Source organism: Rhamphochromis longiceps, linkage group LG11 (assembly GCF_057381845.1).
Source record: "Rhamphochromis longiceps isolate RC_006_pf linkage group LG11, R_longiceps_female_GT1.1, whole genome shotgun sequence".
NCBI lineage: Eukaryota > Metazoa > Chordata > Actinopteri > Cichliformes > Cichlidae > Rhamphochromis > Rhamphochromis longiceps.
The window spans coordinates 9546165-9573558 of NC_140567.1; the positions used below are offsets into that span (position 1 = coordinate 9546165).

At 44.5% G+C, this 27394-nt stretch overlaps 1 protein-coding gene across 3 annotated transcripts in view; it reads left to right on the forward strand.

Annotated features, from left to right (window-relative positions):
* The first annotated feature begins 805 nt into the window (after window positions 1–805).
* The window catches only part of hivep3b (HIVEP zinc finger 3b), a 38529-nt gene continuing 11940 nt past the window's right edge, over window positions 806–27394 (forward strand). The window contains exons 1-3 of one of the 3 annotated variants that reach the window (XM_085422208.1): window positions 806–1061; window positions 14665–14835; window positions 25037–27386. In XM_085422208.1, coding sequence (XP_085278334.1) covers window positions 25388–27386 — 1999 coding nt within the window. In that variant the 5' untranslated portion in view covers window positions 806–1061; window positions 14665–14835; window positions 25037–25387. Of the gene's footprint in view, window positions 1062–14664; window positions 14836–16987; window positions 19725–25036; window positions 27387–27394 lie in introns of those variants that run through there. The other 2 variants (XM_085422209.1, XM_085422210.1) reach the window with 2 other exon arrangements.

The window sequence follows — 27394 nt, forward strand, 5'->3', positions numbered from 1 at the left end:
CCATGGTCAACAGATCAGCACCCATTGCAGCCGGGTGTCTGCCAAAAACTGCAAACTAGAAGTGAGCAGATCGATCCAAATATCGATAGTGTCCATCCCTAAACTTGTATTGATATTGGAACGGTACTAGCACGATAGCAGGATAGGCTTAATACTTATGTGTCTGTCTCTGAATCATATGATTTAGAGACAGACACATTTACATACCAGGCCTGTTATAACGTTATATCAAGCAATTATTGTGGAAAGTAAAAATCAGTAATCAATTGGCCATTAAAATGGGTTCAACTTTGGCTAACTGATGATCATTCATCTCATAAACATAACACGGTTCCCTACATAAGCTCCCTTTAAAGGTTAAAAGTATCCTTAGGGATATCGTTACATTGGCCCTGTATTTACTTGGTATCGGGTCCTAAAACTGCAGAATGGCACAGCACCCTTGCGCAATTGAAGTTAATTCATTTATGGTTTCAGCTCATAACAAATCATTGTTAAGATCTTTTGTGTGATGTCATCTCAGTCACTCGTTCAAGTAGACTGTTGTGGTACAGGATGGAGGTGTGCAGTGATGGTGTAGGTCCACGGAGGAAAACAAAGTGGATAAACGGCTCAGTTTGACTCCAGAACTCTCACGCTCACTGCGCGAGCTTGTCTAGCTAATTAGAATTAACAGCATTAACCAGGAACCGCTCCTCTCAACCAATGGCGTCCTTCTACAGCTTATGATTATTCATGAGGCGGGGCTCGGCGCGCCAGCCCACTGGTGGAGGCTGACGGGAGGGCGGTGCCCACCGGACCTACCGCGCGGGGTGGTGCGGAACCGCGGAGTGTGTCTTGCGTAGGGCGAGATGTTGTTTTTTTGTGGCGATCTGCTGAACGTGGCATCGCTGTCCGGTCTGACACAACAGTGGGAAGCACAACCAGCCCCTCCGGTCCTCCCTGCACAGAAACCCGGGCGCACAGCAGCTGATCCCGGCGCATCACAATCCAGGAAATGCGGACTTCTGGCTCCTTCGCAACGGGATAAATGGCTGCAGCGCCAGCACTGTAGCAAGCTGGTAAATATGAACCGTGTCGGCTGTTTGTTACTTACTTTCATTTGGCTTGTGGTGCTCGTCAGAAAGAAAGCGCGAGAGAGACAGAGAGGGGATGGGTACACGGTGTGAAGTTGACAGCTGATCCCGGCCGTATTTTATTTTATTTTTGGTGTTTATTTATTTTGAAAAGCGTGAGTGTGATATGAAGTTGAGCGATGCGTTTTGGTGATAAATGATTAAAGATGTGTTGCGTGTAGCGGACCCGAGCAGCAGAGCGAGTTTTTTTTTCCCCTTTTCACCAAAGTACTGTACGCTGAAGTAGCGGCAGGGGCGCTGCACATATACAGCTGACAGCATATGCTTCATCATGCACCTTCACTCACCCCGGCTGTCCTCAATAGCTAACCGGCTGAGGAGAGCAGGAGTGGTGGGGATGGGGGGCTAGCACACGCACGCTACGCATAAACACGCGATTCACGATCAGGCCTGTGAAGTTATTTGTAATGGGCTACACCTACACTTGGCAGATTTTTGGACGATGACATCATGCTTTTGTACTCTGTTGATCTGCTTTTATATGATAGATGGGCTCAGTTAACAAAACAGGTTTTTTTTTGTTGGTCTTTTCATCTACTTGAAGTTGTGTCATTGAGTTTTAGTGTAACTCTATCTGTCTGTGTAAAATCAGAAGTTGGCATAAGGCAAAGTCATGGTTTTGCACCTCTGATGTTACTTTTACAGGAAGTGAGATATGGATAGATAAGATAAGATAAGATAACCTTTATTAGTCCCACACGTGGGAAATTTGTTTTGTCACAGCAGGAAGTGGACAGTGCAAAAGTTATGAGGCAAAAATTAGAATACAATAAGAATAAATACAGTACACAACTGTACAGAATAGAATAAAATAAAATACTATATACAGTAGAATAAAATAAAATAAATATACAATAAGATAAAAATAGAATACAAATACTATATACAACTGAGTAAAAATACAACGATGACAAAGGATTATTGCACTTAGTATTATTGCATATGTATGGATGTGTGTGCTTGATCAGTTAAAGTCTTTATTATGGAGTCTGACAGCAGTGGGGAGGAAAGCATTGAAATCTGAAATCATAGCACTTGAAATCTGTTGTTCTGTGTAGATGAAGACCACAGCCAGCTGATGCTGTCTCGTTTTTGTTTTGTTTTGTTGTGTTTTACATAGGAGATGAGGTTCAGTACCTCATCAGTGCAAGCATTTGAAAAGGAAACAAACACAGCAGCCTCTATGCTGCAGCGTCCTTGGCGACGTCTGCCAGCTGTACTCTTTTAAGTCCCACCACAAAGATACAGTAAGATGTCACACCATAGTGGTAAAGGTGGTGTGGGGTGAAAAGGGAGAGAGGCCTATATGCAATTATTTCTTAGTGAATCAGCAGAAAGTGGCGAACTTACGGTGCTCCACTCTGGCCTGGATCAAGACCAGTTTGTGGTGTTGCTGGCTGAAGGAAGGCGCTAGCTCAGCAGGCACCTGAGGAGAGCGCCGCTCCATTTCCTTGCAGAATTCCAAGACTGTTCGCGTCGTGGAGGATTTGGTCATTGGACAAAATACCTGCTGTCAGAGATTACTACGTCTTAAAGTTGGAAACGAAGGTCTTGCAGAACCTGTTTTTATATATGTGTGTGTGTGTGTGTGTGTGTGTGTGTGTGTGTGTGTGTGTGTGTGTGTGTGTGTGTATATACACACAAGTCAACGGATTAGCAATGCCAGTTCACTATATAAAAAATATTCAGTGTCGTAGCTGAAGTCTTGAGCAATAAGTTTGATCAGGCACAATAAGAGCAAATATAAGTGTCAGGAGTAACAGTGATTACTAAAGAACTTCGACTCTGCTCTATGTCTTGGTGTCTCTCCCACTGGCACGAGTACCACTTGAGAAAACAGGCCAGTTCTGGTCAATTAATAACAGCTTATACCCCATATCCCTACTTTCACGTGCACCCACAGTCACCTGGCATACCCTCTGCAGCTCTCGCACTCTCACTCAACCTTGCAGGTGGCAACGTGTTGATTTACTGCATGAAATGCCATTGGCAGCAAGGGGTCTTGTCGAGTTCCTGCTCAAACCTTCAGATGCATCCCCTGCAGACAGCAAGGTCTGATAAGCACTGTAGCACCGGAGCAGGAAGGTCGGGGAGCATGTGTGGTTTTTTTCAAAGCGAGCTTGGCAGTTTAGACTGAACCTTTAACGCGAAATGTTTCACGGACGGCGTCACACCTTTCTACAAAAATTCAAACCGAGCGTTGGCTCTGGTGCTGTTGGTGTGTGCGAGCAGGTTTAAGTCTTGTTTTCTTCGAGAGGATGTTGAGGGGTTTTATTGGGATCTTCATGGGGGAAAAAAGAACACATGTTGAAGATGTGTGGTAAGAGGGCACATCTTTCATCTCTCTGTGGCTGGTCACTAATCCTGTTCCTCCGAGGCACCGGAGAAGAATAGATGCACTGTAGTGCTCAGAGGCAGTAAACAGTAAACCAGGAACAAGTCTTGGATACACAAATTGCACAAATGCACACAGAGTAAAATGGAGGTCAGGAGTGCCAATCTGGCAACTTCACAAATGCCCCAGTAGCCCAATAATCCTTTTGCAGGCATTCAGTAACACTGTAATGCATTCTGAATATTAAAAAGCATTTTCTTCACTTATCTAGCCCTGTGGCCTTCTGTGTAGTGCATGACTCTGCTTTGGTGTCATTTAGGTCAGTGTGTGTGTTTGTGTTTGTTTGCAGGGGTTACAGTTGTTTATCAGTGTCTGGCCTACACTCAGCCTCCTACCCGGGCCTGTGTATTGGCTGGCCCCTTCAAATGGAGTTTCTTTGTGTTTGCCAGGCAGGGACCAGAGTCTGTGCCGTATGTGTGTTAGTGCCGCCACCTGGCCCGCTCCCAGGTGTGCTCGTCCAGGTTATACAATGATAATCTTGGACGGTGATGTCCGTGCAGGCAGTGAAGGTTCTTACAGGAAGAGAAAGCGCAACAAAGTGGTTACTCGCTCGAACACTCCCTCCGTAAGCGTTAATCATTACCCACTCGAGCACCGTTGGTAGCCAAGTGGAATGTCGAGAGGTTTGCTGCACGTAATGACAATCCTTCTTCGAAAATAGGCGACAAGTTGATTACATCCTAACTCCCAACTTTTCTCGAGACCCAATAAATTGCCATTATCACCAGATTTGTATTTTCTGTTGTCGTCTTTAGGATATGCAACAATCTGTGTGTTTTCTCCTTATATCAACACGGAGGGCATTTTTGTGCACGGGGTTCGCTGTCTGCAGCGGCCGGCATTTTGCAATACTTATTGTTGTAGTATGATTGTAAGCCTCTGTGCTCCACACCACAGGTATGTCTGAAAGGGGGCTCTGCCAGGATATCACTGCTGAGCTTTGTGTAATACTGGGGGCGAGGCTGATCAGTGCTTGAAAAAACACAAAAGCAAAAGTGATAACACGCACGATAAAGTTTCAGCTTTAGAGTTAGCAGTTATGTGAAAGAATTAAATCGCACTTTTTGGAGGTCAGGCATATAATCCTCCAGTTTGTTTGTTTTTTTTTTTTGCATCTGTTGGCTTGAAAGAAAGAGAACGCACCCAGTGTGCGTATTGATCGATGGTGCAGGCAAGTTATTATATTTCACTACCAGATATCTCCACCACTTTCCAAATCTCTCGCTTTCACTCGCCGACTCCCAAGACACCGCTCTGACCACACCCCTCAGCGTGCAATGCATCTGCACAGATTGCAATCTCCAGATGATGCCTGTTCACCGCTCTAATCTGTGTTCATTAACTGACACCTGCAAAGATAACTAGTGTTTACCTCTGCTTTAACTTCTCTGAAATCCTATTGCTGTGTCCTCAGATGCAGGCTCTCAATCTGTCTCATCTTATATCAGTCCCATGAGAGTGTGTAAACTATGCAGGCGATGCAGACACAGTGCTGAACACTTATATAGTTATATATATATATATATATATATTTATATGTGTGTGTGCATGTCCTCATACTAGCTTTCCCTCCTCTCTTTAGAGCTGATTTCTCTCCTCTCCTCTAATGGAGTCCTTTGTCTCAGTGAGTAAGGCACTCCTGCAGGAGCAGTAAGTGAGGATTGGAGGGGATTTCTGCTCCGCAGGAGGGTAAGAGGGCTTTGGGAGGGCAGAATCCTTCCAACCCTGCCGTGGATCTGCCGAGCAAATCAAGACAGCAGGCGATGCTCCAGCACAATCCTCCCCAGCCATGTCACTGTCACTGAAGTGGGGAGGGAGGGAGAGTGCGCCGTTCTTTCTTACTTGCTGTGCCTTACATGATGTGAGCTGTGTTGGCTTACGGGGAACTCCGGGGCATGCCCTTATTTATTTATTTCTTTACATATATTTGCCATGCCCTGCGGTGTGATCCAATATATCAGTCGAACCGGTGAATACGATGCTGTATTAAAAATATAATTAATCTGAAAAATGCACATGTGGGCTGTGGGCTGCACACGTGCATCTATTTGCTGTTTCTCACAGTCTTTCTAGGCAAGCTATGCCCTGACGTTGTCAGGTAAGGTCATGCAAAGAACACCTCACTTTAGATGCTGTTAATTATGCAAGAGTGTGGTCAACTGGTGTCAGTTGGGAAGGCCATTCTCTCTTTATACTTTAAAGGTCATGAAACTCCCCACATTTTGGTCTGCGTTTGTTCTGTGTTAGCACCAAATAGCTCGTGTTTTTTGTGGTTTTGTGATGCTGCAGATGATTTGTTGACATCCTGTTTGAGGTTAAAACTACCTTTATAAGTCTTCAGATTTTGCAGTTGTCAGTACACTGGCATTAAAAGGAGGCGTATTGACACACGATGTGTTTACATACACTCTGCACACTTAGATGTATTCTGTACGTGTTTGCCTGTACGATGTTTTTGCTGATGTCTCCATATTGCAGCCCCTAAGCGCGGGTGTCTGTTTCACCTAATTGAAGGTCAATATTTGCATGAGCATTCCTACAGATAACTTTCCTAGCTTGGCCTAGACAGAAGACAGAGCGACTGCTGTACTTCAATAAAATCAAAGTGCCTGTCATATTCCAGTGTAACACTGTCAGATGTATCTCTTCACGCTACATTGGTGCCGTTCCAAAGCAAAAGGTCTTTCCTTGCTTGCAATAAGTGCAGGGGATACGGGGGGTGGGAAATCTTCCTGGTTTGATTTTGTCGAACAGGTTTGATTTATTTAGGCAAGGTCTAAAATTTGCAAAGATTACAGGTTATTTTGTTAAATATGTCCAGGAACTGATTCAGAGGAACTTTTTTTTTTCACTCGGATAATTCACCAACTTGTGGCAGTCTCCCTAATCTGATGTCGTTTTTTTGTCAGGCTTTAAATGAAATAAATCCAGAAAAATGTAAAAACAAAACTTGTTTTTGTAGCACAGCTTTGAGTCACTGTTTTTAATAGTCAATCTAAGTCGAGTTAAGCTTTTAAAATAGCTCCATGTGATCAACAAACCCGTGTTTTTCACAGGCAAACAGAAAAATTATCACCCTGGCTGTCATTGTAAAATTCCACCAGTCCACAGACCCGTGTTTTCCTGTTTATTGAGGAATTAGCGTTATTATAGGTGTGCTTCACTTTCTGGCTTGGCCTCTAAATGAGGAGGGAGCTAAACAGTGGGCTTTCTGACACTCTGATTGTCTAACTGCTTGCATTTTGTTGCCTCATTTTAGAAGCAGACGGATGCAGTTTGGCCCTGAAAACTTTGGGCTGTGACTGTGACTGTGACTAAAACATTATTTCTTAGCCTGAAATAATGTTTTAGTTTCTTGTTTGTTTTTGTTTTTGTTTTTTTTTTAAGTTTAAATTTTAAATTTCAGGTCTCAAAACCACGTTTGCTTTTTTAGTTGTCTGTGTGAAAAGCCTCATAAATCCTTACTGAGACGAGTTTATCCGTCAGCCTCAGAATTAACCAGAAGGCCTGCAAGTATGTGAAGGATGTCCACAACACGCCGTGGCTTTAGTGAAGTAATCTCATGACACATTTGTGACACAATCTGAGCGGATCAGCAGGCAAAGCACGAGCCCCATTATTAGGGGATGTGTGGAAAGAAGGAAGAAAACTGTCTTTTATATTTTGGCTCTTTTTTTGTTACACAATTGTAAATATATTTCTTTCTGCACTTATCATAATGACCACGAGGTATTTGACACACACACACACACACACACACGCACGCACACGACTGTCTGTACCATGCTTCCTCTAGAAACTTCCTCACCCTGGGAGAGGATACTCCCTTCCCTCTCTCCGCCTCCTGCCAGTGCAAAACCCCAGAGCTGCTGACACAGACTCACCCAGTGTAATTGGGAAAATAAACAGATGATAGAAAATGGGAAAAAAAAAAAAGCATGTGGATGTTTATCCACAACTGGATGCTAAAAGTCTTGGCTTTCCCGGGAGCTAAGATGAATGAGATGTGGGTAAAGTTGGGAGGAGACCCCTCCCAAAACACAGGGCAAACTGTGGAGGCTGAAAATCCTGCAAAATAAATCTATCCATCCATTCCTTATTCGCCCCTTTTAAAGGATTTGCAGTACTATTCAGCTAGCGGCACGCAGCGGTGAAATTAAATTAACTGGGTGTTATAAGTCAAGTCATAATTAAGGATTTGCCACCATAACAAAAGCAGACGACTGCGGGAGACATGAGAGCGTTTATTTTTGGAGGGAAAAGACAGAGATTGCTGTAGGAAGCTCTTCCTAAGTCTGAGATGTTACAGTGGTTTTTATTATGTAATCCTGCTGTCCTCAACAACCTCAAACAGTCAGCAGTCCCAATGTTTGCACCCAGGTAGTCCCCCACCTCCTCCCTGTTTTTTCTCCCAGCTTTGCTCCGTCAGCACAGTGCTAGGGAGCAGCCCCAGCTTAGTCACTGCAAACGCTGTTTTGTTTTTTCTCATCAACATTCTGCAACTCTAATATGCTTAATGGTAGTGCCCTTTTCCTCTGAGGACCCCCACCTTCTCCTCCCCGTGCCTTCTATGTCTGCTTAATGACAGGTTTCCCAGCCAGGAAAGAGGCCAGAGCTAAAGGAAAAGTTGGGTCATTAAAGCAGTCTTACACCGTCACAGGGGTCCTCTGGCTCAGTCTGACACCAGCTTCCACAGAGAGCGCTTGAGATGCACGGCTGGAAGCATGCGTTGAAGTAAAAGACAGAGGGAGAGTCCTTTTCTCTTTGTTTCGCCAGGCCCAGTCTCTGTTTCGCACTCTCTCAACAGCCTCCAGGTTTTAGTGGATGCTCACAGCAAATCTGAGAAGCTGATATTCACGAGCTGGAGTGGCAGGGGCTGGATTCCCACTCGCAGCACCCTAAGTAGAGTGTCCATTACTGTGGGAGTGCCTAAATAACACAGAAGAAGGAGATCAGGAGAAACCCTAGTGAGGGTTTGGGAGAGGACGGGGGCTGGAGGGTGTAGAATGGAGAGCTGCATTCTCCACTGAGATTGTAAACCCGGACTGAAATTGCTCTGCAGGATTCGATGGTTAGGTGCATGGCGTGCACTGTCTTATGAGTGCGAGCTGTGCGTGTTGCAAGGATAGAAACTCTCTTTCACTGGTTACAGTTGTAACTACTGTTCACGGGGAGCATGGTGAAACACGTGTCATAGGTTAACTGCTGTTTTCATCAAGAAGTTGAAAACGTTTTTTTCTTCTCCTCAACTTTTTCTTCTTTCTTTCTTCCTTTTTTTTTTTTTTTGCTCATGAAGCACTAAACCCAGGAGCTGTGGTTTGTTTTGTTGAGGGTACCTGTGTTTTACCCCATCAATCTATGTAATGCACAGTTTATTGCTTTTCTGTGTAACTACAGTGTTATCAGATTATCCCCAGTGCAGTTTTTCATGGTGACTAGTGTGCTGCATTGTATTCTGCCTCTCATTTGCCAAGGCCTGCTGACTGTGTGTCATCGAAACGCGCCCAAATAGCGACGTTATCATTTTAAAGCCAAAGGTTGTAAAATGCAGCAGGTTCTTCTATGGGTGGGAGTGCAGTAACACACTTTCTACTGTAACTGCTTAACACCCTGTTACTGAAACCGTCCAATTCAGTAATCTTTTTCACATTTTAGTTAAGATTTAAGTTAAGATTCATGCCGAAGCTGACAACACATGCCAAACCACAGTTGCTGTACTCACAGGCTGGGCAGGTCTGCAAACTGATGTTCATTTTTTTAATCTATCAGTTTATGTTTATGGTATCGGTACAGGAAGTGTTCTCGCTGACTTTCAATCAGTCGTCACTCGTCCACTTGTCTTTCGCTCCATCTTCTCAATCAGAGCCTCCTTGATTTCGCCGTTTTTGCAGAGAAACTGTTTTACTTCGACGGTATGCACAGTCGATGTTTTCTTTTTTTTGAGTCAGACTGCTACAGTAATGAAAGTTATCCTATCTGAGAGTCGGCAGATTCGATTTTCTGTCTTTAGATTAGATTTTCACTCTCAGTTTAGCGGCTCACTGGAGGGCACATCTTGCCATTTGTTTGAATTTTGTGGGTTCAGACTTATGACTTGCTCATCAGCTTTTTACATGGTCTCTAAACAAGTTTCCGTACTTTTAGAAAACTCTGTCTATCTGTTACCGGAGTACACGGCCTGTTTTCATCTTTTACTCTTTTCACGATGACATTAGACACTCGGGTCCAGTTCAACCAAAATAAACCTTATTTTGGTTGAACTGATTTGTTTTAAGAATGCATTTAATTGAACTCTGGTGCTGTTCTCAATTCATGTGCTTTCTTTTAGTTGAAACTAGACTGGATCTGTAGAAGCTGACCATAAAAACCAATGAATCAAACATGCTCTTCATCAGGGTTTCCCTTATTTTTCAGCTTTCTAGAAAATGAACAGACTTTAGTGACTTATTGATTGTTTAGCTTGTAGTGTGAATGCAAACACTTGCACTTGTCTGTGTTACAGACTGAAAAGAAGACAGAAAATCAAGTCTGTATCTTTTAATCTTTGTTCCACGTTCTCCTACCTCACAATATTGACACTCTGGCAAACACCGCCTTACTGCGTTATACGTAAATACTTTATTCAGCTAGAAGAGTAACCTTCACACCATGCAGTAAACCTTCAAGGCTGCATGATGACTAAAAAAAAAGATGATCTAAATCTAATATCAAAAATAGCTCCTCCTCAAATCAAGGGCACAGATTTGTTTTGTAAATTTAGAGTTTGTTGAGTTTTCTGAGAGGTTCATCTAAAAGTGCTCTCTGGGTCCAGCAGTGGTAAATAAATGGCCTGTATTTGTATAGCGCTTTTCTAGTCCCTAAGGACCCCAAAGCGCTTTACACAACCAGTCACACACACATTCACACACTGGTGATGGCAAGCTACATTGTAGCCACAGCCACCCTGGGGCGCACTGACAGAGGCGAGGCTGCCGGACAACTGACCACCACCAGTAGGTAACAGGTGAAGTGTCTTGCCCAAGGACACAACGACCGAGACTGTCCAAGCCGGGGCTCGAACCGGCAACCTTCCGATTACAAGGCGAACTCCCAACTCTTGAGCCACGATCTCCCAGAATGGGGAAAATTAAATCAGACAATCTGTCCAGCGTGCATGAAAAGGCATCTCCTCCTGTCCAACTATGATATAAAAGCTTAGCATGTAAGCTTGTTACATGGAAGCCATCCAGTTAGAGCTTTTCTTTTCCTTAGAAGAGCAGTTCAGCAGTTTGGAAACACACTTATGAGCCTTCAGTGGATATTTAAAGTCGGAGTCGTTTGTTATGGTAAAATGCTTTAGTATAATACAGACACACAGTCAGTCACAGCTCTGTCCAGTAATAAAAACCTGCCTGATTTTTAAACAGGTTAAACAAATCACTGTTTTAAGGAGATGCCTTATGAGCTTTGTGAGAGGTGCCGAAACTGAAACAGCCCATCCGACCTTCGTACCCTTTTAAGCTGATTGGCTTTAAGCTGTAGCCTCATGTTCAATGGTTAGATATGAGCGTGGTATCATGTTCCCTGAAACCGCTTTAACCGCATGTTTAGTCTGGAAGACACCTGTCAGCTTATCACGCTGAGCTTCACCTCTCAGTTAGCCTGCCATCCAATTATTGTTGAGCGTGCAGGATTTCCCCATCATCCAGTGATGATTTTAACCACCTTATTTGCTTCATTTCTCACTGCTGTCTCTACAGTTTATGCTGCACAGAGCTTTGCTCCTTCACCTGGTCTGTGAAACTCCAAGGGGATCTCTGATTGGTTGCTATTTATAAGACTTTGTCCCTAAACACTTTGATTTAATCTGCAGGGTTGGAAAAGCCTCTGTGTTCATGCCACTAAGTATCTATGTACTTATTTAAAAGGTGGACGGTACGCAAAGCAAATGGTGCCAGGCAGCTAGTTTCTTCCAAATTCTCCGGTGGAACCGGAGTACCACATTTAAACAGGGAGATGTAAGAGTCTGAGTTTTGTGACTTGCATTGTCAAGGTGTTGTTTTCAGGTGTTGTTGTGCCTGTGTTAAACTGCAGTAAGAGTATTGGTTAGGATAGCATTTAATTAATTGGTGATAGAATTGATACTTTTGCTTCGTCATGCACTCTATCATGCTCGATTCTCACAGAAAACATTCTGAGCGGTAACATAATGATCCACTGTGTGTATACTGAGACAGAGAAGCCTGTGAAGCCCGGCTTAGGGCAAGTTCAGAGACCGTGCTTCAACCTGGATTGGATGACAAATCAGCCGTACATAACCAGAGAAGAACTAGCAGGAAATCAATGTGTCTGTCCACCTATCCTACATCAATACAGTGTCTCATTTGCTCACCATATGCCTGTTGTTTTTGCTGTCTTTCTCTCCTTCTTGTTCTTTCCCTTTCCCCCCCCTCTCATCCTCTCTCTATTTTCTCGCTCTCTCTGCAGTGTGGTTCTTTGAAAGCACACTGCAGACAGCATCTCTATTTTAAGGACACCTTTGTTTCTCTGCTTTGTATTCAAATGATCAGGCTCGCAGGCAGAAGGATGCAACTCTGGAGATGGGAGGGATGGAGGGAGAGGAGGGAGAAGAGGTGGCGAGTTGGCTTTTGGAGTCAGGTTTCCCTTAGAGGAGATCTTTACGGGCCGATAACAAATGGAGGAATGCACAGTTAATACCCCTAAAGCGGGTCACATGACCTTTGGGCTCAATTATCTCTAGTTTGGGTGGTCAGGAGAGAGAATAATGCTCATCTACAGCGCGTGTGTCACATACCGTAAACGCACAATATGACACTTCATGAGCAGCGTGTCTTTGTAGTGATACGGCAGCGTTACCATCCCAAACGGCCAAACTAGACTGTACATCGTGAGTGAGTGTAGCCAGTGACACATTTCTGTCTGTCTGGGGCATTTGGTTTGCAGGAGTTTTTGCCATGGTTCATCTAAAGCGTAAACAAAGGCATCACACATAAATTCTGGATCTCTCACACACTTGTTAATAGCAAATTACCTCCGTAAAGTAGCACTCGGATTTTGGTATTGGAATGAGAGACAAGTGCAAGTGTTTGCTCAATGCTGGCACTTTGTTTCTAAGCAGCGTGCAAGTGTTGACACACTCATCTTGACATCTTAATTCTTCCTACCACGTGTTTACAGTACAGTGAAGCTATGTTTCTTTAGCTCTCTAGGGTTTTCAGCTGGAAAGACGAGATGAACGCAGGGAAAGCAGCACGATGATTATGCACGTTTGTTCTCATTAAACCTTCAGTATATCCATATTCCATCTGTCTTGTGTTATCAGACTGGATATGATTTCATCAAGCAAAAACGACAAGCTTTCCAGTTGAAAACTTACAGTATAGTGAGATAAAAACATATCAGGGCAGGTAGATGCTTTATTTGATGCTCTGGTTTGGTTTAAATACAATCTGAATACATTTCTTTACTTTCAGCGCAACGGTGGTCAAATATTTCTGTATTTATTCATTGTGACAATTGTTTTTCACCTTGTTAGTGTGCAAGGAGTGCGGCCGATTGGCAGCCTGTCCCAAGGTCTCACCCTATGATAACTTTACCCTCCCTCGGACCTTAAATTGGATACGCTGAAGCTGGATGGACTGATGGATGTTTGTGGGCATCATTCAGTTTCCAGGTTTTGGAAAGGTGGTTTGTGGCATTTGATCGCAGATGTTGAGGATGGGGTGCAATGCTGACAGCGTTAATGCTCACGGAGCTGGGAAAATTAAAAATCTCATCACTGTCATTCATAATTGCTTAAGGGAAAAGTAAAAACTTATAACACTTTTCTGCATCTGTACATGTTCATGACTCCACAAAGAAAACGTGCAGTTTGACTTTTTGTTTCGATTTCTGTGCGTGATTGACTAACTGTTTCATTCAGACCGGGGGCATTGGTCTCAAGACACAGAGGCTGAATATTGTAAATGCATTTGACAGCCTTTTAAAGTTGGTCTCAGATGGCAAATGGATCATTGAGGACAGGTTGTAGGCACTTTATGAAAACACGAAATGACCACATGCGAGAGCCTTCTCTCTCTCTCTGTCCCTGCCTTTCTCCTACGCATTTGCACATTCTGTTCTTCTCTGTCTTGTTATTCTGCGTCTCGCACTCTTTCCTTCTCTCTCCATAACACACACCTCCACTTTCAGAGAAATAAACACACAAACAGACGGGTTGTGGCACACGGCGTTTGTATATAAGCGCATCGGGTCTGGAGGCTGACGAGGCGTTGATGCGTCAGGAGAGGCTCTGTTGACAGGCCACTAATGCAGCATGGCACCAAGCAGAATGGTCAGCAGGGCCTCGCAGTGGAGGAGGGAGAGTAAACTGTAAACCGACACTTAGACTGAATGGAGTTGTTTGTCACTGTGGGTAGCAATTACTTGGCCTGGGCTAGCTTTGAGTAAACTCCCTGATCAGAAGAATGCCCTTCTGCCAACCGAGCAACAGGAAGGTGGGGACCGAGGTTTGCTGTGTTGATACTTTCTGTAGGCCAACTGTCATGTTTGAACACACTCAGGGTGAGCGTCCACCTGTTGACTCTTCCCCCGTGTCTGTGTTTGTGTAGGCCTCAGTAAAAGCACGAGCAGCTCCAGCATGGCGGCGTGAATTAACAAAATAACCCCTTACTTAGATGTGCAGATAAAGCTTGATGCCGGGTCACACACCAAGCAGCCAGCGCTAAGTCGTACCTGTTGCAGCTTCACACAGGATGCAGTACAGCAGCTGCAAAAAGAGGAACTAGCACCGGCTTTTCCATCGCTGGGGAGCAATCCACTTGGGTGACTTCATCGAGAAAAATAGATCGATTCAGCAAAAACAAAAGTAACCGCACCAAGGGATCGCTGTCACAAGATAAAAAATCGCTTGATGTGGGAATCTATAAACGCAATCAGGGTACTCGTTGACTATAGCATATTTCCCCCCTCATTGTTGGGTAATCTGAGAACTTTCTAACCTTTTTATACAGGTAACCTGCCAAGAGATTCAGGTGGATGCTTTTCACGTGCTCGTCACATGGCTTTAATACCAAGAGCTGCATCTTTGTCCCCTTTCCTTTCAATTAACTGGACACCTTCATCTCATCGCAGGTTTGCCTCGAGCCAACACTTTTCAGTTCGCACCACAACTAAGAGAGCAAATTTAAAGCAGCCAAGTGTGAACGGCGGGTACGGTGGGCTGCGTGGGAGACTGTGCACTGTGATCTTGACATCTACGCATCACTGAAACTTGCGAGCGCTGGGAGGACAGCTTTTGAAAATGTCAGTTCCTCTTTCTATATTTATCTGCTCAAGCTAACCCCTCCCTCCCTCCCTCCACAATGCTTTGTCACTCTTGTATGTCATTTGCATGCTGCAAGTTATGCATTCAGATGTGTGGCACTGAGCTGTCCGAAGACAGGTTTTGTTTCTTTTTTTCCGTTTGTTTCACTTCTGTTACAGTAACTCCCCATTCAGCTGCAATGCGTTTGCTCACTTTGAAGTTGTTACATGTCAGAAGACCCTTTTTGCCTTTGAAGTGTGAGTCAAAATGATCTCAGAAGACTTTTACTAATACTGTGCAGATATATAATAACCGGGTTTAGCCGTTACACTAGAAATTGCAAATGATATATTGCCTCTATATATGGTAACACTTACCAATGAGCACCAAGCTACTTTCCATAATCACTACCCTCTGCAGCCATGCGGACGCGATTTCCTGGTAGCTGTCCTCACAATATAAAGCTTACTTTGTCAGATATATAGACACTGGCACTTAATGATGCTACAGCAGCGTGGTAAAGAAAAAGATAATGAGTATGCTGTGCGTGGCTAAAGTTTACCTTCTTTTGTTTCTCAGAAAAGTTAGAGGAATAGCCAGCAAGAAAGGGATTTAGCATTATATTATTTAATATTTAGATTATTTGTTTAAAAAATAAAATGCAGAGGTGCTGAGTGGAAAAAAAAAAAGGCTATGAATGCTTTGCAGGGTCAGATATCACATCTGCTCTGGGTATGTATCGATCGGCATTAACAAAAGACTTGCATGTTCAACTCCATTAGCTGGCCGCTTGGTTCCCTTTCTGTAACTGGTCATTATAAGATCAATGGGGTTTTTTGATACTTTGGATTTGTAAATTTGGCTTTGCTACACTATATCGACAAAAGTACAGCTATTAATCTTTGAAGTCAGGTGTTTTCAGTCCCATCGCCACTGAGTGTCTTTACAAACATTTGTGAAAGGATAGGTCAATCTAAAGAGCTCATTGGATTCAATTCAGTTCATTGGTGGCATAAAACTGATCATTTTCTTCAAGTTTTCTTTAAATGTTGAAATGATTACAGTGTCGTCTGCATACCTCAGGTTATTAATTAGGCGCCACTGACCACAATTCCTGGCTTCATTCAATCTTGCACATGATGTGCTCGCTGTACAGAGAAAATAGGCCAGGTGGCAGCACACACCCTTGCCGTACACCTCTTCTGATGTTGACAAATTCTCCAATTTCATTGTTGCTTCTGATTGCCGGACTTTGTTCCTAGTAAAACTTCTCCATAATTCTGAGGTCTTTTCCATCATCGTTCAAAGCTAATAATAACTTGATCAAATGTTTATGGCTTCACATAATCAAAACACAAGTACAGATCTTTTTGGACTTGAGTTGCTATTTCTGCAGGAGTTCTCAATATTTATATAGCGTTTGTTGTTCTTTTGCCATCGTCCAGAGCTCCTCTGGCATTAACATCAGAACAGAAACTGAGTGCAGGGAGCTTCATGGCGTGACTTTCATGCTCCTATAGGTGGAGCAGCACTTCTGTCAATACAGTTTATTTCCTTAATCCTGTTGAATGCCAACAAGCAGGTACCCTCGGGAAAAACATGTCCAAAATAGTTATGCTGACAGTTTGTTTTAGATTTATGGATATTTTTCATCGATCAGATATTTATTGATTTAAACCACACATTTATTTTGCTGCTTCAGGCGACATTAGCAGCCACTGGTGGAAGGCACACAAATCTCCAATCTTCCATCGTCTGGAAAATAGTACCAAATGTGCTAAAATGTAGCAATTTCACGTTTTCAGGAAGTGCCTACAACCTGACCTCGACATCCGAATATCATCTCGACATCGCATCAGCATCTTAGTTTGCGATGGATGGATGGACATTTAGAAATGGATGTTGCATTTTAAACTTTGGGTATCACATTAACTGCTGGAGCCTTTGCATGTGGAGTTTCTCCAGGTACAGTTTCCTTTGCTTCCCTCCAGCTTAATGACATGCAGGTTACTTTCGCTGCATGCAGCCCTGAATGTCAGAGCAGTGAACAGGGCAGGCAGCAGATTATCGTCACAAAGCATGTATAACATTATTTAACTCAGGTTAATTGAAGATTCTAAATCGGCCATACGCGTGGATGTAAGCCTGAATGACTGTGCTGCTCTATAATGAGCCAGTGTTCGTTGCCCAGGAGGTACCCAACTCCTGGCCCATCATCAGCTGGGAAAGGTTTAACTCCCCTGCCACCTTAGTGGGATAAGCAGTTCAGAGAATGGATGCATGTTTACACTAAGCCAAGGGATTGTCCAGCAATCCTTTTTCCTTTTAAAATGACTCCATTTGACCTCAGCTGAGCAGTGCTCACTGTTTATTGGAGTCCTACAGTCAGGAGTATAACCTGACGTGTGGCCTGTCAGAGATATTGCTGTGATTAAACTTGTCATACAAAGTTTATATTCTGAAGTGGAGGCTGAGCATGAAACGGTGACACAGTCAGAGTGTATTTTTTTGATTAATGACCAGATTTAGTGGTTTAGTTCTCAAAAGGCACTCTTCTTCTTTGTTTTGTTTTTTTGTCTTCCAAATATAAACAAACAGGTAGATCAACACCGAGCCACTGCAGCTTTTGTAGACTAGGTACGCTCCCTCTTTAAATGACTCTTATTTCTATCATAATACCACAGCTTTATGGACAGAGGGGTTCAGTTTACTGGAAGACCACAAGTCTGAAATAATCTGCCCGTGGAACAGAGAGAACCCTCTCTACATACTACCGTGTTTGCCCACTTTACTGCCTATGTCTGCAGTTTATGAGGTGAAAGTCCAAAAATATGCCATCTGTATGGTTGTCTGTAAATGCGCAAACCACTCATTTGGTCTAAATTATAGTCTGTGGCCGATTCAAAACGGCACAGTGTTTCTTATAATACAATGTTTGCATTTTAGGTGTTTCTTGTCCCTGCATTATGTTATATATGAAGGTGTCTGCAGTACACATGAAGCTGCCTCGTGTGACCGTACCACAGGGGAGCCTTTGTTTCCATTTACTGTAAATGAGCGCAGCTTTGCATACTGTAAGTCTTGCTTGCTTTGGGCCAGTGGGTAGTATACAGTTACCATTTATTATAGCCTAATGAAAGCTTTATGTCCCACCTTCACAGTTGCTGCACTTCCCATTTTAATTTACTTTTCAAAATATGATCTGTCCTGTTCTCCTTAAGCCATCCTAGCTTTCTTTCTTGCTCCAAATCCGACTGTTTATCTGCTGCTCGTTCCCTGGCCTCACTAATCATTAGGTCTGCGTAAAGCGACTTCCCTGTCAATCACTGCCATAGTGGCAGTTTTGTTCCCAGGCGTCAGCCTCCACCCCCGACATCCCCACCTTCCCGTCAGAAGTCTTCAGTCTTAGGAACAGAGGACAAAGGGATGACGGATGGGTGAAGGTCCCTCACAGGGAAGTACAGTATAGAAGGTGCGTGCTGTAAATGGTGACAATGAGCACATTCAGGGAGACACAATACAGTGCCTCGGCCAGCAGCCTGTGAGAGTAGCCCAGCATCAGGCTAGCACAGTCCCCTTACAGCAGTCAGCCGCACAGAGCCAGGGGTAATCACCAAGTCCTGAACAAAACTGCTATTGAATGCGACCAAATAAAACAAGAGAGGAAACACGAACCAGAGGAGGAAGAATGGGGAGACATGTGGACAATCCAGCCGTGGTGCATGTGGAAGAGGTGACGTAAGCAAAAAAAAAACGTGAAGAGGGGAATAAAAAGATGGTGTGTGGCAGAGAAGGTTGAAAAGAGAAGCATGAAAAGAAATATGGAGAGCAATTAGAGCTGGAGACAATCATCTTTTTCCAGGCGGTGAATCCCAACCAGGTCAGCACGTGTTGCTGGCCTGCATGGATCCATGTTCTCTCTGCCTGCCTTCTGATCAGCGGGCCAGCCATCCGCTCGTTCTGTGTGCCGGCTCGACGCCGTGCGAGTGTGTTTATTTTAGAGTGTGTGACTCACACTTCCTGTGCTCTGCCAGTGAGGCAAAGCTCTGTGGAACAGCAGGACCTCCGTTCATTCTAAATTCTCTCTTTCTCTTTCTGTTTCTCTCTCCCTCGTGTTGCACTGCTGATAGGCCTAGCCCGAGTTCTGCGTAATGCGGGGGCTTGCTTGAATGGATGCCACTCTGGAATTCATTTACAGATGCGGCACAGTGGCACTCTGGCTGGAACTGGAAGGTTTACGTAAACGAGACACGTCCATGTCAGCAAAAGATTTGTCACTTAGGAACGAAGGCTGCTGCTGTGGCACAGTTGCCGCTACAATAAGATAAGTTTGTAGATAAGGAGGCGATAATTGCAAGGAATCGCCTCCAGGGTTCTGCGTTGAAGGGAAAACCCCGTGCAAGACCTGTTTGTAATCCTGTCTGTCGAGGTGTACCACAGCCGCGCAATGTGACGAGTTAAAGAAACAGCAGCCGACGATCCTGTCCTGATCGTGTAAGCCGGAGGGTTTTGGTTTCACTGTGACGGTTCTGTTGGCACTAAGAAATGTGGCAATTAATGATGTTACTGCAATGAGGCGATTTTTTTTTTTTCAGATGCTCTGTGAGTGTGAGTCGCCTTTACTTTCTTCTCGCCACATCTTTTTCCTCCTCCCTTTGCATTTGTACAGTGGAAACATTCATTTAGTGTCTTTCTCGCTCCCTCTTTCTCCATCTCTCCTTTTTTGCTTCACCCCAAGCCTCTCCCTCTCTCCCTCTCTCTCTCTCCGTCTCTCACTGCAATACACCCACTCAAACAGTCATATCCGCTCTCACTCTCTGGCTCTCCCAGCTTGTCTCACAGTGCCTGTGAAGCGTCTCTAAGGGGGAAGACCAGACTGCTCTGTCAGGTAATCTAAACTCTGTCTGTTTCTTTCCCTCTCACGCTCTCTCTCTTTCTCTATTTGCACCCCACTCACCCTATCCTTTTCTTCCAGCCTTCCTCTCTTATTTTGATCCATCTAATCCATTTAATCTTCCTCGTTTCACCTTCTCTTTCCCTCATCATTACTTTAGTGTACTTGTTAGCCACAGCAAACAGGCTAGTTAGTTATTAAGAGTCACATTGTTGGTTATTGTGTTTGAAATATTTTTTATTGAAATTTAAAAGTTTAGTTTCTTATTTTTGAGTAGTCAATAACCAGAAGAGTTTTTTTTTTTTAGTTGAAGGATTCAAGTAGTTGTCAATAAGTCTTTTTCTGTGGTTTCTCATTAAGCAAATTACAGTATGCAGACATTACGATACAACTTACAGATTTAGTTAATGTCAGAGTCTCCCTCACCATCTGAGTCTCTGAGGAAGTTTTGTGGAAAAGTGGATGTAAGTGTAGGTTGTCGCCAATTAAAGGTGAAGACTTCTGAGTCAAATTCTGGGTTATAATTCAAACTAAGTCGCTACAAAAGAAACAGATGATTTAAATCCGAGAAGGTGTCAGCCATAAATAAAACAATGCAAACCTGGCAGCCTGCAATTAGCCCAAGTTGTAGTCAGTTAATTGTTGTGGTTGATTTTTGTGAGCAGAGCGGCAGATTTTGTGCTGCCAGAGATGTAATTCAAACACGGAGGTGTGCATTACCCAGCTGAGCTCTCCCTTGTTTGATTTAAAGACCGGTATTGACCTGCAGTTTGCTGGCTTGTGTTTAATCAAAATGAACACGGCGACAGTTTGTGAACTGCCAGTCTTGTTGAAGCCCTGCGAAATCCTTCTTTACACCCAGAGGTACGGCGATCCCAGCGCGTCCCGCAAAGAGCTCAGCGAGGGAGGGAGTGAGTGAGTGAGGACTCTGGTATGTGGTGTTTTGTCAGACAGCGTTTTCCTTACCACGCGGCTGACAGCGCTGATATCCCTTGGCGAGTGTGATTTTCAGCATCCGTGGGTTTTTTTCCCCCTCTTGTCTATCAAATCAAACTATTCCTGCCTACGTTTCAGACTATTGTAGCATTTTGGGTCCAAGTTTGATCGACAGTTTTTGGCGATGATGGCAGGGGTATTAGGACTTTTCTCATTTTCCAGTTACCTTACAATTTTAGGAATGCAGTAAAACGTCTGTGAATGCTGAAAATGATCAATTATTGGTTCAAGCTGTCATTAAAAAGAGGTGGGTCAGGGGTGGGAGGGGTGGAGTTAGATGTCAAGGGTCATGCCAACTTGTCAGTGCGTGCACAGGCCAAGCAGTACCTCTCCTCACTTCCTGCTGCCAGTGTGCGTCTGTAGTCAGAGAGGATGCTGGGAGATAAATTTAGACCTCCAGCTCCCTCTCCATCTGCCATTGCTCAGAGTAGGCTGGTTTCCATGGGAACCTGCACCAGGCTGCTGCCAGTAAGAAAGAATGGGATGGGGTGAGATCTGTGTGTTTGTGTGTTTGAAGGGTATGACAGCAGATTTTTTTTAGACAGCACGTAAAAAGGTTTATTAGTTATCAGAGTGCAAAGTATTCCTATGCATTAATCTTATCCGTCATAACCAGCTACATGAATATGTCAGAGTCTCGATGAGGATATGACGAAGGAACACAAAACCCTCCTCGTGGGTCAAGTTTGAACTTTTGACAAAGCTCCTGTGGTGGTTATTGAGCTAAGTGACGGATATACTGAAAGTCAGAATGAAAGTTAGTTGCGTTGTTGTACATGTTAATCGAAACCAGTACAGGGAAAAAAAAAGTAATTAACAGCCAAACATATTATTTTGCAGATATTTAGCGTTATTTGAAAGACAAGTTATCTGAAATAATGTTTTTCTCTGGAATTTTAGCATTTACTTATATATAGATAAAAAAAAGGTAAAGCTGCAATGTGTAACCACAGCTAAGTACATGCATTTTCTGGTGAGGGTTTTACAGTTTTAGAAGTATAACTGCTGGGCAGAGATGATGAGTGGAGACAGGGTGTGACGGTGTGTGACAGCACGTGGGTGTGTGTGTGTGTGTGTGTGTGTGTGTGTGAAAGAGATGGAGTGTGAGCTCTTCCGTGTGTCAGGGCTCCCTTGGGTACCTGCAGTAACGTCTGTTTCTGCTGACAAAGCCCCTTTTGCACGCACACACACGCACACACTCTGCACTCGTTGCTCACTCATTCTGCCCTCTCGTCTTTTTGAGCTGGTTGGTTATCGCATTTTTGGAGCAGATATAAAAAACTAGTTCACGCCACAAATCTCTGAATGCACCATAAGGCTGCTACAATGGTTCAGGACAGATGAAATCTTTTTTTTTTTCGGGGGGTGGGGTTTGATCTGACATCACCGATAAAAAGAATATAACACTGTATGACAGCTGCGCTGGCAACTTCCTGCTCGCACCTCAGTCTAGAAATAGAGCAAAGATCGACCTTGCTTCACCCTCATCAGTATGATACAAGGTCTTAATGTGATCTTTTTTTTTTGTTAAGTACACTAGTGTATGTATTAGAATCATGAGGAAGGAAAACCCCTCATCAAACTACAGGAGGATCGGTTGACGGGGGTAGGTCACCTCGGGGCGCTGCGGCTGATTGGTCGGTCAGATCTGTCAGAGTGGATTTGGGGCTACTAAGTATTATAAGGCATTGCTGTGAGGAGGCTAGTGCTGTTCACTGTATGTACTCTGTAAGCGGAAGAGTCTGTGCGTCTGTGTGTGTGTGTGTTAGGGTTTAATGTCGCCTAGACTTTTGCATTCCTTTCCCTCGTCTTCCTGGGAAGGCCTTAACTGTGTGCTTCCCCATTCAAACCTGGCAGTCTAGACTGCCATGAATAATGTAAGCAGTGCTCTTCCCAACCTTAAAGCCTTCTAATTGCCCTGTTTAAGGGCTGCATCAACAGCTATGCTTGGGATCATTAAAATTACACCCTGATAGCCGACTACATGAAGAGAGACATTTATTACGGCAGGGTTAAGGAAGGCTATTTGTCTGCTTTTCTCATGCTCACTGCACAGAATCGTCCTTCTACACACTTTCTTTTTAACTGTCTGTCTGGCTACATTTTTCCTTGTCCTTTTCTTTCTCTCTTTTCTTTAACCCACTATATTTGTTTGTCATTTTTCTTTTCTTAAGCGTGTCGGTATTTACCCTTCAGTCTGTCAACTCTTCATTTACTCACAATCTAACTCATTTTAATTTGGGCCTGGGGAGTAATGTGTCCCCATGACTTAACACACAAAAGCTATTGCTGAACCCTAGACAAAGTCCTCGCGTAAAACTGAGAATATGGAAGCCAGAAAAGTGAAGATGGAGAATTTTAATGCTGTTTTGGTTTGTTATGTCGTGTAATTGCTGAGTGTTGATGGTGAAAGTCTGCTGTAATCAAAGCACTAGTCTGCTTAGAGAAACACACACTGTACAGATAGATGATGGGCCCTTAGCAGATGTGTGGAAACGTGGAAATGGAGCTGAGAATCTAGCGAGCTTTTTTTCCAGGAGGAAGAGTGATTCACTTTCTTTTTATTCCACTTTAAACTGGCTCTAATGAAGGCTGACTGTGCTGTGTTTTTCTAGACATATGGAGAGAGTAAAAGCGTAGCTCGTTATAAAGAACTGTCATTGCTGCCTTGCCACCCCTTGCACCTTAAGCCGCAGTCTTCTGCAGGGTCTGTTTATTCAGCCACTGGATCACTGATTCAGTCTTTTCTCTCTTCCTCATTCCTCAGCTCTCTCCTTCCTAGTACTTTATATGCATGTATAATAGGAAATAGGTACATTTTCACCCCCTTTCAGTCGGTATCTGTGCGGCACGTTAGGTGCATGCTGTCTGCACTGTTGCAGAGGTCTGCAGCTGTGAAGTGAACACACGTGGTGTTCTCCTTCAATGAGCAGTGAAGCGCAGATTCCGACACAGGGAGCTGTAAGCACTATCAGCGTCTTAGATGGTGACTGATACTCTGGACGTGACTGTGCTGGGACTGTAAGCAGTTGGGCACGGCTGCTCAGCAATAATGTTATGATTGACCCAATCCATTCCCACAGTGTGTTTTGATTGGCTTTGGTACAAGAATCCCGTGTCTTGAGTTGAGATGGAGTGCAGGCTTGGCAGTAAGTGGGGAAATATTGCAGTACATACATCTTGATAAAATATGAAATTTCATCATAGCCTCATCTCTGACTCTCTGATGAGCTATACTTGGCTCCTCATAAACACAGCTTTTTAGTAGTGTAAGTGTGAAAGAGCAGATGAAAGGTCTTACAGGACCGTGTCACTGTAGACTCTGTGTGAAGACACTACTCATAAACACTGCACCCTGGTGGCAGTGTAGTGCGAGAGGCTAACACTGACACCCAGCTGCTGTCAAGTTCTTCTTCTCCACTAGAAAACAACCCCCTTCATTTACACCCTTGAGCTTCGGTGCCAGATCAGATATGCAAGGACTATATTTCGAACATTTGTTTTGACTCTTTGCCCTGACACTGCGGTCTCCTTTTCTGGTGCCTGTAGTTTGGATGTTGACTTTCTGGCCTCGGGCTCCTCAGACTCCTGCCCAGTAAGCAGGCCGTCAGTTAGATATGATTGTGATTCCACTGTTTGGAGTAGAAGTCTTAATTTCTAATTTGTCACAGTCTAAGGAACTCAAGAGCTGTGCACACACCTTGGGGTTGTGTGCATACATCAGATGAGCACATGCTCAGTTTCCCATGTAGAACAGCTTGACCTTGCATTTTAATATAGATTTGCAGTACCCACTATCTTAATAAGAGTTTAAGTGAGGACAGATGAGAGCAATAACTTATTGATGCACTTACCTTGTCAGTGTCGTCATGACAACACTGACCCAATTCAGTAGCAAGAAAGGTAGCCCAATTTCTCATAATATGATATGTGGAAGTATATTTTAATATGACATTTGCTAATAAGACACCAATGATTTTGACCTTCCCCTTTATCGGTGTAACTCTTTTGGTTTTTAAAAGCACACTAAGTCTTCCTCACAGGGCCCACTGTGTTTTCTGTTTCTAAATATGATCTGTTGATTTCTTACTTTTGACTGCAGTCAAAACAGCAGGACCTTAATTGCTACTTTGTCTTGTTTTGTTGGTTTTATTTAGAGGAACTTTGCTGGAAAGTGAAGAAGGGAAATGTTATGTTTACAGTATTTTCACATGGACCTTTTTTGAAAGAAATCTGCTTGATGATTGATTAATTTTCCTTTTTCTCATTCAGTGCTTTCATTGCTTCCTTTGCTTTTTCTGTTTCTCTAGACCCATTTAAAAGACGAACAACTAACAGTCTTGCCAACGAACAAAAAAGATGCAAAAAAGACCTTGGGAGGACTTTTAAAATGGCTGAGGCTAGATAGAAGCAGAGCTGCTTTGAACGGAGAAATGATCCATGTTTACCTGCATCCATGTGGCTCCAGGGCACCTTTTAATGATGCCTCATTTTGTCCTCTTGCATAACTTTTGGCCCACTCTGAAAAAGGTGCTCCATTTTGATTTACAACTTAGTCTGTCAATGTTCCTATGCCTCTGACCTCTCTGCTGCCATGCGGTTAGACCAATGAGGCTCCGAGAGCCTTTCGTTACGAGTCTGTGAGGTCTCCTCCCCACTCTATGGAGGCTGAGCCCAGCCATCCGGCTGATGGGGAGCGCTCTGGAAGGCAAGCGCAACAGCATGTGACATCTGAATCTTCATTGGGCTCTTGTCCACCTCAGCAACCCCAGCAGCCTTCTAATCCTCGTCCTGTACACAGAGCCTTGGGCCGCCTACAAAACCGCCAACCCAAGCGCACTGACCTGCTTCGGTTACAGCAGCAGCAAGCAGTAGCATGGCAGCGTTCAGATACCCCAGGTCCCTCAGGAGGCAGCTTCTTCTCTACAAGCTCCTCGTCAACCTTATCCCTCCCCTCTACGTCCTCCACCCAGGGTGAGCATGCTCACGGCGTTCCAACTCACTCCAGTCAACAGGGCCTAGAAGGGGTTAGCTCACCTAGGAAAGGGGAGAAGAAACCACAAAAACCAGGGAAATATGTGTGCACTTACTGTGGCCGTCCATGTGCCAAGCCAAGCGTTCTTCAGAAACACATACGATCACATACAGGAGAAAGACCCTACCCATGTGCGCCCTGTGGGTTTTCCTTTAAGACCAAGAGCAACTTATACAAACACCGCAAGTCCCATGCCCATCGTATTAAAGCGGGTCTGGCATCCAGTCGAGATGAGCCCAGTTTGAGTGGTGCAGAAGGCAGTGGCGCTGGAGAAGACCCTGAGGAACACACAGAGGGAGAAAGCACTGAGTCTGAGGACGAGACTGGCCAGCACAGAAAATCCTCTAAAGAGATGCTGGGGCAGCATAGGAAAGGAGGTAAGGAGCGCCTGAGAAGCTCAGAGGAGAGCCAGAGGCCTGAAGACTCCCACGCTGTCAAGCAAAGACTTGCACTGAGGCTTAGTGAGAGAAAACGTGGGCCCATGGCTTCTCCAGATGACCCACCCTCTTCCCTCTCCACATCATCTTCTTCTATTGGGCCTGGCAGTAAAGGCAGCACAGAGTCGGGCTACTTCTCCGGATCAGGCAGTACTGACATATGCCAAGTTAGCCCTCCTAGTTCCAGTGCCAAAACCTACGCAGAAATTATTTTAGGGAAATATGGAAGGCTGGGAGGGCAGCAGCGGAGTCCCCACCAGCAGCAGCCTCATCCCTCACATTCCTCACCCTCAGGAACCGAGGAGAAGAACATCTCCTTCGCCGTACCCAAAACCCAAGTAATAGAACACATTACCAAGCTCATCACTATCAATGAAGCAGTAGTAGACACGAGTGAGATTGACAGCGTTAAGCCTCGACGCTCCTCCCTGTCACGGAAGAGCAGCATGGAGTCACCCAAATTTACTGCCCCCAAAGACCCCTATGCCTTTGATCCCAAAGGAGAAGCCGCAGGCCCCAGTGGTTTGAGGCACATCCATAATCCTGACGCTGATCCACCGGGTACGCAGGACCAGTCAGCAGTGCCTCTGCTTAGAAGCCACTCAATGCCAATATCAACCAGCCAAGGAGAGCCCTTTGCCTCTGGCACCATGTCACCCAGAGGTTACCGCCTCTGCCAATCTTTTGATGAGCAGCAAGCAGTGGTCGCAGAGATGAGGATCGGCCATGCGCAGCGTATGCTCAAGCGCCAGCCTGCCATAGAGGTTCCCCTGGGAGCCGAGTCAATGTTGGAGGAGCCCAGTCCCACCACATCCTCCTCCTCCTCAACAAGAGGCACCGAACTACCCAGACAGCCACAGCAACAACAACAACAGCAAAAGAGTCCCGCCGTGTTTGAATGTGGAACATGTGGGGCCCGCTTTCAAGAGAGTGAAGTCTTCGAGGCCCACAGAAGCATCTGCCCAGGGCAGGAGCAAGAGAGCAGGGATGCAAGCAAAGCGTGCAGTGTAGATCGCCCGCTGATGATGCACCATAAGTTTCGAGCGTTAGCCATGGCTGTGAGGAAGCGGAGGAAAGAGGAGAGTCTGGAGGAGGATCCTCCCAGTCCTGGATCTGTAGCTGTGTCTGGCAGCTCTGGAGGCCTCATTCCAGTACCACGCAGACCAGAGCAGAAGCAGGCCCTCTCAGGTTTGTCT